We start from the raw sequence: 16,423 nt of genomic DNA, 5'->3' as shown, positions 1-16,423 counted from the left end.
AGACATTTCTCAAAAGAAAATAGACAAATGGTCAATAAGTACATGCAAAGATGATCAACATCACTAGTCATTAGAGAAATGCAAATCAAAACTGCACTGAGATACCACTTCACACCGATTAGAATGGACATTATAAAATAAAAGTTTTTCCAAAGAAAATAACAAGCACTGGTGAGGATATGGAGAAATTTGAACCCTTGTGCACTGTAGGCCAGAATGTAAAATGGTACAGGTGCTGGAAAACAGCATGGTGGTTTAAGATTAAACTATGCAATCCAGCAATTCTACTTCTGGATATATACCCCCAAAAAAGTGAAAGCAGGGACTCAGATATTTATACACTCATGTTCAGAGCAGAATTATTCACAATAGCTAAAACATGGAAGCAACCGAAGTGTCCATTAACAGATGAATGGATAAGTAAAATGTGGTGTATACATACAGTGGAATATGACTCAGCCTTTAAAAGGAAGGAAATTCTGATGTATGCTACAACATGGATGAAACTTGAGGACAGTTCATGCTAAGCATTATTTCACTTAGCATTCTTTCATGCTAAGTGAAGTAAACTAGTCACAAAAGAACAAATATTGTTTGATTCTACTTACATGAGGTACTTAGAGTAGTCAAAATCATGCAGACAGATAGTAGGATGGTAGTTGCCAGGGTTGAAGGGAGAAGAGGATGGGAAATTATTGTTTGATGGATACAGAGCTTCAGTTTTGCAACATGAAAAGAGTTCTGTGGATGGATGGTGGTGATGGTAGCACAACAATGTGAATGTACTTGATAGCACTGAACTGTACACCTAAAAATGGTTAAGATGGTAAATTTTATGTTATGTGTACTTTACCACAATTAAAAAAACAAAACAGGGCTTCCCTGGTGGCGCAGTGGTTGAGAGTCCGCCTGCCGATGCAGGGGACACGGGTTCGTGCCCCGGTCCGGGAAGATCCCACATGCCGCGGAGCGGCTGGGCCCGTGAGCCATGGCCACTGAGCCTGCGCGTCCGGAGCCTGTGCTCCGCAACGGGAGAGGCCACAACATTGAGAGGCCCGCGTACCGCAAAAAAAACAAAAAAACATAAGCCTCAGCTTGGAGGAGCCTGAAATTAGTTCTACTTATTTGTCTAAAGTTGATGAGATTCTCACTTACTGACTGGCAACAACCAGTCATTCATTCAGCAAATATTTATTGAGCATGTGCCATGTGCCAGGTACTCTTCTAGACCTGGGATACAGTAGTGACTATAGCAGACAGAAAGCCCCAATTTTCACAGAGCTTACATTCTAGACTGGGTGATATTCAAGACTCATTTTGAAACCTTAATGGCAACATATTAATTTACAAAAAGAACCAGAACTGACGGTTGACCAAATGGTCTTTTAACATATGACATGTTCAACCTCACTCAAACTAAAAGAAATACAGGGCTTCCCTGGTAGCGCAGTGGTTAAGAATCCACCTGCCAATGCAGGAGACATGGGTTCAAGTCCTGGTCCAGGAAGATCCCACATGCCATGGAGCAACTAAGCCCACGCGCCACAACTACTGAGCCTATGCTCTAGAGCCCGTGAACCACAACCACTGAAGCCCGCATGCCTAGAGCCCGTGCTCCGCAACAAGAAAAGCCACCGCAATGAGAAGCCCGCGCACCGCAACAAAGAGCAGCCGCTGCTCTCTGCAACTATAGAGAAAGCCCGATTGCAACAACAAAGTCCCAGTACAGCCAAAAATTAATTAATTAATCTTTTTTTTAAAAAAGAGAGAAAAGGGGCTTCCCTGGTGGCGCAGTGGTTGAGGGTCCGCCTGCTGATGCAGGGGACATGGGTTCGTGTCCCGGTACGGGAGAATCCCACATGCCGCAGAGCGGCTGGGGCCGTGAGCCATGGCCGCTGAGCCTGCGCGTCCGGAGCCTGTGCTCTGCAACGGGAGAGGCCACGACAGTGAGAGGCCCGCGTACTGCAAAAAAAAAAAAAAAAAAAAGGGAGAGAAAAGAATCAAAATAAAATAAAATTAATTTTTTTTTTAAAAAGGGAGGGGCTTCCCTGGTGGTGCAGTGGTTGAGAATCTGCCTGCCAATGCAGGGGACACGGGTTCGTGCCCTGATCCAGGAAGATCCCACATGCCGCGGAGCGGCTGGCCCCGTGAGCCACAGCTACTGAGCCTGCGCATCTGGAGCCTGTGCTCCGCAACAGGAGAGGCCGCGATAGTGAGAGGCCCACGCACCGCGATGAGGAGTGGCCCCCACTTGCCGTAGCTGGTGAAAGCCCTCGCACAGAAACGAAGACGCAACAAAAAAATGTGAAAACAAAAAAAAAATAAAAATAAAAAAAATAAAAAAAGGGAAATACAAATTAAAACTACACTTCGTTCCCCTATAGACTGACAGAAAGTCCAAACTGTTGACAACACACTCTGTTTGTGAAGCTGTAGGGGAACAAGCACTCTCAGACACTGCCAGTGTCAGGGCAAAATGGCACATTTTCCATGGATAGCCATTAAGTAATATAACACCATGAGCAATTAAGTCTCAGCAGGTTTCCCAGTGAGTTCAACAGCATATCCCCTGCCATGGGAATTGAATTCAATTTGAACCAGTCACTCTCCTATAAGAACAAATTCTAAGAAATAAATGCAAATGTATAAAGATATCAATAGGAAGATGCTAGTTGCAGCATTATTTGTAATAGCAAAAACTGCAAAAAAATCTGAATGCTTACCAGTTGAGAAACGGTTGGATAAATAATGGTATATGCATACTACAGAATGTTATGGAATCACTGAAAATAGCTAGGTTTGTCTACATTCCACCATATATTAAATAAAAATCAAGTTGCAGACAAAAATGCATCATCATAATATTAGCTAATACTTAAGTTGTACTGACAATGTGTCAACAGTGTTCTAAGGGCTTTTCAACCTTATGAGGTAAGTACTGTTATTATCCCATTTCAAACATGAGGAAGTCCAGGCATAAAGCGATTGTGTAACCTGCCCAAGAATAAACAGCTAGTAAATGACTAGAGGCTGGAATGGAACCCAGCTCTGGGGATTATATGCTAGGGTACCACATTTTGCTTACCTATTGATACACTTGGGTTGCTTCCATGTTTTAACTATCATGAATAATGTTGCTATGAGCATGGATGTATAAATATCTGTTTGAGTCCCCGCTTTCACTTTTTGGGGGTATATATCCAGATGTAGAATTGCTGGATCACATAGTAATTCTGTGTTTCATTTTTGAAGAACCACCATACCGTTTCCCACAGTGCCTGTACCATTTTACATTCCCACCAACAGTGCACAAGGATTCCAATTTCTCCACATCCTCACTAATGCCTCTTACTTTCTGGTTTTTGGTTTGGGGTTTGGTTTGTTTGTTTTGATAACAGTCATCCTAATGAGCATGAGGTGATATTTCATTGTAGTCTTGATTTGCACTTACCTAATGATTAGTCATGTTAAGCACTTTTCATGTGCTTGTTGGCCATTTGTATACCTTCTTTCAAGAAATGTCCATTCAAGTCCTTTGCCCATTTTTGTTTCGTTGTTGTTAAGTTTTGAAGCAAAAAATAAAAAATAAAAAAAATAACAACAGGTCGAGAAAGAGTCTCCTTAAGACCCATCCATTAAAACCTTATCCATCCAGCTACCTGTCTACAGAATTACAAGGCCTGGATTTACCACTCACATTTTCAGAGGTGTCAGGAGTCATTTAAAATTTTCTACAATTGGACCTATTTCCCATACCCTCAACACACCCACACGCAACCCCCTCGTGTGTGTGTGCTCGCACAAATTACTAGTCCTGTTTGTTTACTCACCCATCTTGTCTCGTTCTTCCTGTGAATTTGTAGGACAGTGGAACACCTTCTTCTACAATGTACACTCATTTTAATTGAAAACTTTTACTGAGTTGCCTTCTGCCTTTCCTTCTCCAGGCTAAATTTTCCAAAATTCTGAAGAAACAGTTTTCGCTCAACGCTCTTATTAACTGGTAGAGGGAAGAAATGACAGACTCCTCGGACCCACGAGGAGGGTGCCTGAGTAACGCGGGCCAAGCCAGAGCCGCCAGACGGAAACAAACCTCAGCCCTTGGAACTCCGAATCCAGACATGCAACGCGGCCATGGGTGGTAACGACGCTTGCAGAAACTTTGAGGAATCGATGGTGGAACTCCGACAGTTCTCATGCTGGAAGAGCACGGTGCCTTGCTGGCAAGTTCCTTGTCCACCAAAGGACACCCAAGCTGCCTCACCTCGCTTCCACAACGTTCCCAAGGTCCCGCACTTCCGCAGGCCTGGCTTGCCCGCTGCACCCCACTGCCTCTTTCCCCATCTGGTGCCGCGCCTCTCAAGACTCGAACCTTGCGGCTTACATCCTCCAGGCCTACTCAGCTTTAGAGTGTTCGTGGTTCCACCTTTATTTCCAATCTGATTAAGGCACAGAGTAGAGTTTCAATAAATGCTGATAGGCTGAATAAATGAATAAATGAAGACATCATAAAATAATAAATTTTTATCCACACATGGCGGAAAGATGGTGGAGCCATGACGTCATATGGATCGGGTTCCAACACCAGTTCTTCCACTTACTAGCTTGGTGAACTTCACCCCAATGAGACTTGAAGAAATGTTTGTTGGGGCTTCCCTGGTGGCACAGTCGTTAAGAATCCACCTGCCAATGCAGGGGACACAGGTTTGAGCCCTGGCCCGGGAAGATCCCACATGCTGCGGAACAGCTGGGCCTGTGCGCCACAACTACTGAGCCTGCGCTCTAGGGCCCACCAGCCACAACTACTGAGCCCACGTGCCACAACTACTGGAGCCCGTGTGCCTAGAGCCCGTGCTCCACAACAAAAGAAGCCCCTGCTCTCCACAACTACAGAAAGCCGGCACGCAGTAACAAAGACCCACAACAACCAAAAATACATAAATGAAATAAATTTTTTTAAAAAGAGGTCTTCCCTGGTGGCTCAGTGGTTGAGAGTCCGCCTGCCGATGCGGGGGACACGGTTTCGTGCCGCGGTCCGGGAAGATCCCACATGCCGTGGAGCGGCTAGGCCCGTGAGCCATGGCCGCTGAGCCTGCGCGTCCGGGGCCTGTGCTCCGCAATGGGAGAGGCCACAACAGTGAGAGGCCCGCGTACCGCAAATAAAAAATAAAAAAAATAAAAATGTTTGTTGAACGAGTGAATAAAATGTTCTCTCAGAGATGTGTGACGAACTGCGATAATGCTTGTATCATTCCCCGCCACGATCAGCGCTTAATAGAATTACTACTCTCCCTTCTATTCCACGTTCTGTATTTATGTAGACTGTGAGTGCCCTGAGGGAAAGGAATGTCTGACTCGGTTCTGAGCTCCTCAGGGTGCCGGGTCACATTAGGTGATGAGAATGAAAACGGAGGACCACAATTTTTAACATGCTCGGGGCGGAGAAGATTACACATCAAGAAAGGATCTGGCCTCTTCGCAGAGACCACGAGTCTCATTATCCCCCAAGAATCTCAGCTTGCTCACGAACAAATGACGGCCGATGATACTTGAAGATGGAGTCTGCAGTCCACAGGACCCCAACCCCGGACGCCTCAACATGCGGACACCAGCGCCGCAGGGCCCCACGCCGCGCTCCTTGCTGCTCAGCCTTCCGGCAAGGCTAGGGGAGACGCTTGCGCATTCCTCTCTCCTCAGCTCCTCCCGCCCTCCCTTCGCTAGCGCTTCGCATTTCGAGTGCTGGATCTTTTTGTCCCCTACTGCGTGCCGTGGCAGTTTCCGAGCGGAAGTGGTGACTGTGAGAGAAGAAGATGGCGGCCAGTGTGGTGGCGCCGCCTGGTGTGGTGGCCGGTCGGCCCAACAAGCGCAGCGGCAGCGGGCCGGCAGGCGGTGGCAGCGGCGGCGGCGGCGGTGGGGCAGCCAGAGGGGCGGAGGAGGAACCGCCGCCGCCCCTACAAGCAGTTCTGGTGGCCGACAGCTTCAACCGCCGCTTCTTCCCCATCTCCAAGGACCAGCCTCGGGTGAGCGCCGCGCGCGAAAGCTGCCAGAGGGCCCGGAGGTGGCGGAGCTAGAGCAAGTTATCTTTTCGGCTGCCTAGTGAGGCGCGCTCTGGAAGGACTTGTGTCCACTGTCTTTCCCAGAAATCGGGTTTATCTGGTTAGGAGGAAGGCGGAGAGACCGTCTAAAGCCCTGAAGACTGCCTGACCAAGTGAGTGGCTGGCAGATTTGGGCACTCTCCACCTCAGGTTTGGGAGGCCTGCAGGGGCTAATGAAGAAGCAGTGCTTGTGAGAAGCCTTCACACGGGGATTCAGTGTCTCAAGAGGAGGCTGCGCCGCTCTTATGTAGAGGAAAGAGAAATCCTTAGGTGAAAGGGACTGTCACCTCCTTTTGCCTCCAAAAGGGAGGTCACGTGCCTAAAAAAAGAGCAGGCTGGTCTGATTGCATAGTAACAGCTGTTTTGTGCTTTTTTTCTTTTCAGGTTTTAGTGAGAGCTAGTACTATCTGTCAAAAGGAGAACAGAACGGGTTCAGTGGCTGGTTGCCCGCATCCCCAGTATTGTCTAGACACTGGGGAACTGGACTGAGCTAGTCCTAGGGATTGCTGGGTCATTCAGCAGTCCCCAGTTCAAAGAAAAGGACTTGCATTCAGTTCAGGAAAAACCTCTTTGACTCCCCACTCCCTCTAAATAGTCTAATGGCTGTTTATTTTGTATAGTTGATTGGGATGGCTAGTCCCTGACGCTTAGAAAGGGGTCAAGGAAGGAAATTTTGTGGGAAAAAAAGCATTAGTGGCACTTAAGCTTCTGGAGATGTAATTGATTTCTATATTATCCTTTGTCAGGGGTAGTTTGCTGTTCTATACCAGCTCTGTGTCTGATGCTAAGCAAGTAGATTCCATTCCTACTATATCCAAATTGCAACCCATTGGACTCTGATATTTAGAGTATGCCATGAACATCGAAGGCAGCAGCCTGATTAGTTTTAAATAGGAAAGATAAAGTAAAACTAGTGTTTGAAAATACTGATAGAGGAGTGAAAATTGTGGTTGAAATGGGGGAAAGAATGATACTCAGAGGACCCTCATGACTTTTTTTCATCTCCTACCCTCAGGTCCTCTTGCCCCTGGCCAATGTGGCACTAATTGACTACACTCTGGAATTTCTGACTGCCACAGGTGTACAGGAAACCTTTGTCTTTTGTTGCTGGAAGGCTTCCCAAATCAAGGAACATTTATTGTAAGGCTCTGCAACTTTTCTTTCAATGTTTCACCATTTTTTCCCAGTTTCCTTAGGATGGGTATAACTAAATAAGAGGAGATTATGAGGGAGAAAGATGTGTCTGTTTGGATCCCATCATAAGGTCTAAGGGCATTCTCTTCACTTAAGAGGTGAGCAGCTGAAGCTGTGACAAAGATTAAAGAATAGCATTTGGATTTTTTCTGAATCTCACTTACAAAGTTTGGACCCAATGGGTTTTGCTTTTTATTTAGTGGCTCCAATATGCAAGTTACAAGAGTAATATCTTTGTTTTTCCACTGAGCTTCTAAATATTGAGCTCTTCCTCATCTTTGTATTCCTGGTGCCTAGCTTAGTACCACGCACATAGTAAACACTTAACAAATGTTTAGCGAAGTGTTTTTGAAAAAGAGTGAATCTCAGGATTTATGGAAGCTTAGGAAATAAAGACTAGGATGTTAGCATGGTCTCCATCAAACAGCTCCTAAATTTGGTATGAGCTTTAGAAGGAGAAAAGTGGCATGAAATGTGTGTTCCCAGGATACTTTGTATAACCTAAGTCTCAGCGGGATTTTTAGTTCAAATCCATGTTTAGGGACGGGTCAGGGTATGGAGAGGAAATAGCCATGTTTCTCTAACCCGTAAAACAAGACTAGTGACAGACTATGCTGAAACCATTAATTATAGTTCATAAACCTCTTTGAAGTCAAGGACGCTGACAGGAACCCCAAAAAAGCCATAGCAAAGGAGTGTGAATGTTGAATGGGGAGAAAAAATAGGGAAGCTCTGCATGATATTTATGCTTGGTTTACTCATCCCCCTCACCTCCCTTCCTTTAGGAAATCCAAGTGGTGCCGCCCTACATCCCTCAACGTGGTTCGAATAATTACATCAGAGCTATATAGATCACTGGGGGATATTCTCCGTGATGTTGATGCTAAGGCCTTGGTGCGCTCTGACTTCCTTCTGGTGTATGGGGATGTCATCTCAAACATCAATATTACCAGAGCCCTGGAAGAACACAGGTCAGGATGGGAAAATGGTAGAGATGACGTTTGGGACCAGCAGAGCCCTAAGACTGCTTTTTTGCAACTCGTCTCCCTCCTATCCTTTACAGGTTAAGGCGGAAGCTGGAAAAAAATGTATCTGTCATGACAATGATCTTCAAGGAGTCATCCCCCAGCCACCCAACTCGTTGCCATGAGGACAATGTAGTAGTGGCTGTGGATAGTGCCACAAACCGGGTGCTCCATTTCCAGAAGACCCAAGGCCTCCGACGTTTTTCTTTTCCTCTGGTGTGTGGGTATCTGGGGTCCTTGAGGTGGGAAAGTGACAGGCTTCAGCAGGAGAGATGAGTTAAAGTCCTTGTAGGGTCTTCCCTGGTGGCGCAGTGGTTAAGAATCCACCTGCCAATACAGGGGACACTGGTTTGAGCCCTGGTCCAGGAAGATCCCACATGTCACGAAGCAACTAAGCCCGTGCACCTCAACTACTGAGCCTGCACTCTAGAGCCCATGAGCCACAACTACTGAGCCTGTGCTCTAGAGCCCGTGAGCCACAACTACTGAGCCCACGCGCTGCAACTACTGAAGCCCGCACGCCTAGACCCTGTGCTCCACAACAAGAGAAGCCACCACAATGAGAAGCCTGCACACCGCAACAAAGAGTAGCCCCTGCTTGCCACAAGAGAAAGCCCGCACGCAGCAATGAAGACCCAACGCAGCCAAAAAGAAAATAAATTTATTAAAAATAATAATAACAAAGTCCTTGTAACTTCTCCCCACAGAGCTTGTTCCAGGGCAGTGGAGATGGAGTGGAGATTCGCTATGATTTACTTGATTGTCATATCAGCATCTGCTCTCCTCAGGTGAGCTCCTCAGGGCCAAGGCTGCACATCTGAAGAGTAGAACTCTGAGGGTGTATTATCACCCCCTTAAAAGGCCAGGGTGTATTTCTTCTCCTTCTTTCTCTTATCTACAGCAAATAGGTGCTATCATCTTGACCCCAGTATCTCATTGGCAGACTTTTTTGGGATTCTGGCCCATATCCTGCTGTCATAGTGTCTGATAGGTCTCTGGGGGGCTTGTGTTTGCTTCCAGAGAATAGTGCTTAACTTTGGCCCCCTCTGACTTCCCCACACAGGTGGCTCAACTCTTTACAGACAACTTCGACTACCAAACTCGAGATGACTTTGTGCGAGGCCTGTTAGTAAATGAGGAGGTAAGAAAAGTCTCCCAGTGCCTCTTTAGAAGAAGGCTGTGATTTTATCTCAATGCTGATAAATTTGGTCCCCCTTTTTTTTTCTCTCTCCATTTGCTGTTTTATTCTGCCCATTTTTAGGGCACAATAGACCCTACTGACACACAAAAGCAAAAGATTCATTTGTGGTTTTTGGCAGATCCCCAGTACCATCTGACCACCAGTGATGTGCTAAAAACATCTCAAGATCAACAGATTAATTGCTAAAAACATGAACATCCACCATTACACATAATGTGAAAGTTTGTTTTCCCTTGGGCAGGGTTGGGGGAGTTTTGGTCCCCTTTTATGTTTTGTTAAACCTTAGGAGAAAGGAAAAGAGCTGGAGAGGAGAGGGAAGCAGTATACAGAGAAAAGTCTCAGGCCACTTGGCTGTGACATTGAGAGGCAGTAGGAAACTTAAGAAAGTTAGAATAGAATTATACCTGGGATGTTCTTTCTCTCTTGCTTGCTTGGGTGACCTCTCTTTTTTTCTCCTCATTCAGATCTTAGGAAACCAGATCCACATGCATGTGACAACTAAGGAATATGGTGCCCGGGTCTCCAACCTACACATGTATGCTGCTATCTGCGCTGATGTCATCCGCCGATGGGTCTACCCTCTCACCCCAGAGGCGAACTTCACTGACAGCACAACCCAAAGCTGCACTCACTCCCGACACAACATCTACCGAGGGCCTGAGGTCAGCCTGGGTCATGGCAGCATACTGGAGGAAAATGTGCTCCTGGGCTCTGGCACTGTCATTGGCAGCAATTGCTCCATCACCAACAGTGTCATTGGCCCCGGCTGTCACATTGGTGAGTACAGGTGGGGAGGTCAAGCTGGCCATCCTAGGACCAGGAACTTGGGGGAACCCTGTGTTTCCAGAAAAGGATACAGAGGGATAGTCCCAGAGAATAAGGAGCTGCCTTAATAAAGGAAGAAATAGGGATGTAAAAACAGTGATACTTTAATTTGTGGCCTGTGAGCCTGTTATTGGGTGACTCTTCACATTCCAGGGTACCCTATATTCACATTCAGGACTACCTGGATAATTAACATGCAATAATAACATCTGTTTAGTGCATTGCAGTTTACAAAGGACTTCTGCATACATTATTAAAAACCTTGTGAGGTAGGTATTATTTATAGATAAGTTTATAGATAAACAAGCTGTAAGGTTGTCTCACCCAAGGTCATAGCTAATAAGAGGTAGTGCTGGGGGCTTCCCTGGTGGCGCAGTGGTTGAGAGTCCGCCTGCCGATGCAGGGGACACGGGTTCGTGCCCCGGTCTGGGAGGATCCCACATGCCGCGGAGCGGCTGGGCCCGTGAGCCATGGCCGCTGGGCCTGTGCGTCCGGAGCCTGTGCTCCACAACGGGAGAGGCCACAACAGTCAGAGGCCCACATAACGCAAAAAAAAAAAAAAAAAAAAAAAAAAGAGGTAGTGCTGGGACTTGAATCTGAGTGTTCTGATTTTAAGTCCAGTGTTCTTTCTACTCTTAGTAACTTGCTTTGGTTATAAGAAAGTGATGCTTCTAATGGAGCCACCCCTTTAAAAGAAGAACAATAAGTTTCTAATTCTAAAATGTACAAGAAGAGGTGGAATAATTTGGTTCTACTTTTAGGCATGGATTTAATTCTAATAAGGTTCTTGAGCTCAAGGGGTCCTCAGAAATCTTAAGGGTTCTCAGGTTTTTAAGTCCAGTATATAGTCTGTAATTGTTGTAAACCTGGTGGAGGGTAGTCAGGCGTCTCTGGCCCAAGCTTAGAGAGGGAGAGGGTATTCCTGGTGAATGGGGATGGAGCAGTAGAGCTGGGTGGGAGCTGTGCTGATGTCAGTCAGCCCCATTCTCCACAAACGGCCCTGGTCTGGAATTGGGGCCCTGGGTGACCAGGAATCCTTCCTGTCCTGAGCCAGGTGATAATGTGGTGCTGGACGAGGCCTTCCTATGGCAGGGCGTCCGAGTGGCTGCCGGAGCACAGATCCGTCAGTCTGTGCTCTGTGACAATGCTGAGGTCAAGGAAAAAGTTATCCTGAAGCCACGCTGTGTCCTCACTTCCCAGGTAAGACCTGTTCCACACTGCACATAGGCCCCAAGTTGAGTGGTGGTTATGCTGAGCTAGAAAGGGGCCTTAATGTCCACCCAGTCCAGCCTGAATTGAGAGTCCCAATCCAGTGGTTTCATTTGCCTTCTACTTGGCTTGCTAAAAAAAAGTCACTCTGATTTTTCAGAATGTACTTTTCCCCAACACACTAATCAGTCTGTGCCACCCACTCCTTTTTTCTCCTCCAGGTGGTGATAGGCCCAGATATCATGCTGCCTGAGGGCTCGGTGATCTCTTTGCACCCTCCAGATGCAGAGGATGATGAGGATGATGGTCAGTTCAGTGATGATTCTGGGGCTGACCAAGAAAAGGAGAAAGTGAAGCTGAAAGGTGTGAGGCTCAGCAGGTGTGGGGCATCTATCTGTGTGTCTCTCTGCCCCATAGAAAAACCAGTGTTTTCCTGTAAGGGGTTGGTGCTTCTACTGGGCCTTTGCTAAAGATCCGTGCCTTTTCCAGGTTACAATCCAGCAGAAGTCGGAGTTGCAGGCCAGGGCTACCTCTGGAAAACAGCAGACATGAACATGGAGGAAGAGGAGGAACTACGGCAGAATCTGTGGGGTGAGCTAAGCCTTATTCCTGCCACCCACCTTCTAAATCAGATTATTTTGAGGGAGATTGAACACTTCAGAATCAGACTACTTGTTCATTATTTTTGCAGACAGAGCAGATATATTGCTCTCTGTCAATGGCTCTTTCAATATTTTTCTCTTTTCTCACCCTTCATGGATTCTCAGGGCTCAAAATCAACATGGAAGAAGAAAGCGAAACTGAAAGTGAGCAAAGTATGGATTCTGAAGAGCTAGATAGCCGGGCAGGCTCCCCACAGATGGATGACATCAAAGGTAAGTGGCCAGGGGAGCAGTGTCTGGGACAAAAGAGGAAAACCTCCAGTTTGGTTGGGCATAAAGTCAGAACTGGATGACTTAAAGCATCCTGGAGTGATATTGGCCCATGAACTTATTCTTGCTTTGATTTTAGTGTTCCAGAATGAAGTCCTGGGAACTCTACAGCGGGGCAAGGAGGAGAACGTTTCTTGTGACAATCTAGTCCTAGAGATCAACTCTCTCAAGTAAGAGCAGCTCCTCCTTATTCTTGTCTCCTCGGGGTAATCCCACGCAGGTGTAGGTTCTCTCCTTCTTCCCCAAATAGGAAGCTGTTCCCTCGACATCCCAACTGAACAAGGCCGGTAGCATTTGGAGCAAGGAGAACATTATGTTTTTGCCTCAGCATAGACTTCCTCCTTCCAAAACCCTCTCTTTCCATGTTGTTCCATCTGACTTTCTCTCCCCCAGTGTCCTGCCAAAGTCATAGTCCTACAGTATGCTGAAAAGGGTCAGTGAAGGCCCTGGTGTCACCCCAGTCTCCCCACAGGTACGCCTACAACATAAGCCTGAAGGAGGTGATGCAGGTGCTGAGCCATGTGGTCCTGGAGTTCCCCCTGCAACACACGGATTCCCCACTCGACCCAAACCGCTATTGTGCCCTGCTGATTCCCGTAAGCAAAGATTGGGGCTGGGTACAAGGGGTTGGGTGGAGACAGGTATACATCCTTACTGGGCTTGACTTTAAAGGAAATCAGGAGTAGAAGGTCTTGTGAGATATATGTTACTTGTGGTTCCTTTCTCCTTGCCTCTGGACACAGATTAGGTTCTAGAGCAGGTTTGGCTGGTCCAGGGGAGTCAAGTTAGGTTCAATACTGAGTGGCCTTTGAGATTCCAGTATTCAGACGGTACTAGACCCCAAAGCTATACCTAGAATAGACCTGGACTGTCATACTGTCTGACTGAAAATGATTTGACCCAGAATGAGGTGAACCTTTAGGCTGGAAACAGGTATTCTGTGGGAGCCTGCAGCATCTGACCCCCTTCACCTTCCCTAGGAAATTTCTTTTTCCCCAGTCCTGACTGCCAGCACTCCCAAGTCTCTCTGACATAATTCCACAGGACCTGTATCATCTCCCTCTTGTCTTTTTTTCTTTTTTTAAAAAAATTTTTTTGATTTTTGACCTTTCCATGTAACTTGCAGGATCTCAGTTCCCCAGCCAGGGATTGAACCTGGGCCATGGCAGCGAAAGTGCCGAAATCTAACCACTAGACTACCAGGGAACTCCCCGTCTTGTCTTGAAAGACCCATGTTATCAATATTGATTTTCTTTGCTGTCCAGGTGTAGGTGCATGCTCAGGAATATATTGCAACTTCTCCTTTCTTCCACAGTTGCTCAAGACCTGGAGCCCTGTTTTTAGGAACTACATAAAGCGTGCAGCTGATCATTTGGAAGCATTAGCAGCCATTGAGGACTTCTTCCTGGAGCATGAAGCTCTTAGTACTTCCATGGCCAAGGTGAATACCACGTCAAGCCCCACAGTCCTGCATTTACTTTGAAACAGGCCTTGGTGACCTCCATGGAGACACAAAATAGACTGACATGAATCCGTATGGAGTTTGGTTAACAGCTTCATCCACCCCTAGTGTTGTGCTTATTGCTGGGATAGCACACCTTGGAGCCAAACTAGTAAGGCATCCATTTGGAGGTTGCCCTGGGAATGTGCAAAGCACTACCCAGCAATAGTTCCAGAAGTCAGACCTGTCCCAGTATCAGAGTGAACAGCTCATTCTTATCTGTTTTGGAGGAGGCTGCTCCGTGTGTAGAAGGAGGCTGAGGGCCTGGTAGAGAGGCACTAGATTTTGCCTCCTCTTCCTCTGTTATCCATTATGTCTCACTGAACCCTGCAAGGCCCCTGAGATCTCATCTCCTCTGCTGGCCTTCTGCCCTTCTGCAGGTACTGATGGCTTTCTACCAGCTGGAGATCCTGGCTGAGGAAACAATCCTGAGCTGGTTCAGCCAAAGGGATACAACTGACAAGGGCCGGCAGTTGCGCAAGAACCAGCAGGTAAGTCAGGCTGCCTTCCTGTCACTGCAGTGGTTGCCTGGTTCCCTGGCTCCTGGCCTTAGACTCCAGGTGGTTGGTCCCTGGGACTCTAGTTGTTAGAGCTGTTTATCTGCTAAGGAGAAAAGGAGGGTTATGTGCCCCTCCCTCAGTAGCTCTCCGCTCTGCTTCCTTACAGCTGCAGAGGTTCATCCAGTGGCTAAAAGAGGCAGAAGAGGAGTCATCTGAAGATGACTGAAGTCGCACTACCTGCTCCTGTGGGTGTGGCTGAGTGCCCTCCTGGTTTCTGGGCCAGGGCGAGTGAGAGGCTAGTTGCAGAAGGATGAGTGACCACCATCTGAGCTGAGACTTAAAGGAGCAGAGGCTGGAACTACAGTATTCTTCCCACCGCCAGCAGCCATGTGCCTCCCATCCTGACTGGGGAGTTGAGATGAGGGAAGTTGGGCTGGATAACAGCTCTGCCTAAGGAGGAGCTAGGCAGGCCCTGCAGTTAGAGGAAGGCCAGAAGAACAGCTTTGTGCTCTGGTTTCCCCTCAGGGAACAGCAGAGAGCAGTTGGCCCTCTCTGTTGCTTGTATTTGTTAATATTAAAAAACAGAGAGAGGGGTATATTTGGTTTCTCTCCAACTCTGACTGATCAGCAGTTGAAGTAGGTCAACAAAGAGTTCTCAACCTCTGATGTGGTAGCCTTTCTTAACACCTGGTGGAGAGGGAGAAGAGGGGTGTTACGGCCACTGGGTGGGACTGTGGTGCCTCGCTAGTTGACCATTGCCATGGCCATGGTGGTAGAGGGCCTAGATTCTTTTCCAGACTTTGTGGGCCAATTTGTGGTCCTGGAGTGGTGTGCCTGAACCTAGTTCTGTAGAGAGTCCTAATCCGAACACTTTTCTGTCAGAGGGTGATGATGCCAAGCATATGTAAAGTCCATTAACCACTGCCAGTCTGTCACATGCTTTGTCCATTTGATCCAGTACTACTGTCAGAGAAGCTGGGCTACTTTTCATCTTATAGATAAGGGAATTTGCTCAAGGTCTCATGACTCTTCAGGGGTAAAGCTAAGGACTTGAGCCTCATAATCCAGAATTCTTTTTCCTTCAGCATATTCAGTGTCTCAGTGAAGGGAAATTGCCCCCAGAGGCAAATACAACCCCAAGCCAGCAATGGATATCCTAAGAACAGAGGAAGAACCTGTGAAATGGGCTGTCCCCTAATATTGAGAGTATCTACTGCATGACAGACATTTGTTTTTTATATACATACATTTATTTATTTATTTATTTATTTATTTTTGGCTGCATCGGGTCTTAGTTGCGGCATGCAGGATTTTTCATTGCAGCGTGCGGGCTTCTCTCTAGTTGTGGCGTGTGGATTTCTTCTCTCTCTAGTTGTGGTGCGGGCTCCAGAGCACGTGGGCTCTCTACTTGAGGAGCACGGGCTCAGTAGTTGTGGCACACAGGCTTAGTTGCCCCGAGGCATGTGGGATCTTAGTTCCCCGACCAGGGATCGAACCTGTGTCCCCTGCATCGGAAGGCAGATTCTTTACCACTGGACCACCAGGGAAAGTCCCCAGGCATTTTGCTAAATACTTTTCATGTGTTATTTTAGTTAACCTTCACATCAGCCCTGTGAAGTAGGTCTTATCCCCATTTCCAGATGAAGAGCCTGAAGTTCATAGAGGTCCCGTAACTGGGAATTGATAGAGCAAGGATTTGTTATTGGACTCTAGAGCTGGAATTTGTCACCTGTATTGTCTCCTTTAACCTCAAACGTGAGACAGGCCCTTCTGTCTCACCTTTTTGAGCTCTTTGTTGCTTTCCTATAAACCTTACTCTGTTAACACTTAAACTGTGGCAGATGTCTTTGGTAACAAGTGGCCCTCCTGGACATCACAGGTAAAATGGTTGCCTTCATTTCAGTTGGGTGGAGAGGAGTAAGATGAGGAAGGGGATACTGA

General features: G+C 47.0%; 1 protein-coding gene across 1 annotated transcript; it reads left to right on the top strand.

The window, feature by feature from the left end:
• Positions 1-5,810: 5,810 nt before the first annotated feature.
• EIF2B5 (eukaryotic translation initiation factor 2B subunit epsilon) lies at positions 5,811-15,172 on the top strand (the record flags this gene model as incomplete). Its single annotated transcript, XM_079705383.1, has 16 exons — positions 5,811-6,020; positions 7,111-7,235; positions 8,075-8,260; positions 8,353-8,530; positions 9,022-9,102; positions 9,378-9,455; positions 9,980-10,292; positions 11,395-11,540; positions 11,771-11,912; positions 12,039-12,140; positions 12,317-12,424; positions 12,561-12,651; positions 12,954-13,077; positions 13,797-13,922; positions 14,363-14,473; positions 14,649-15,172. 16 exons carry the CDS (start codon positions 5,811-5,813, stop codon positions 14,706-14,708), a joined length of 2,181 nt encoding a protein of 726 aa, XP_079561509.1. The 3' UTR covers positions 14,709-15,172.
• Positions 15,173-16,423: the final 1,251 nt, after the last annotated feature.

Source organism: Hyperoodon ampullatus, assembly GCF_949752795.1.
Source record: "Hyperoodon ampullatus genome assembly, chromosome: 5".
Lineage (NCBI taxonomy): Eukaryota > Metazoa > Chordata > Mammalia > Artiodactyla > Ziphiidae > Hyperoodon > Hyperoodon ampullatus.
The sequence above is the reverse complement of the archived record's forward strand: the minus strand, read 5'-3'. Positions and strand labels throughout refer to the sequence as shown.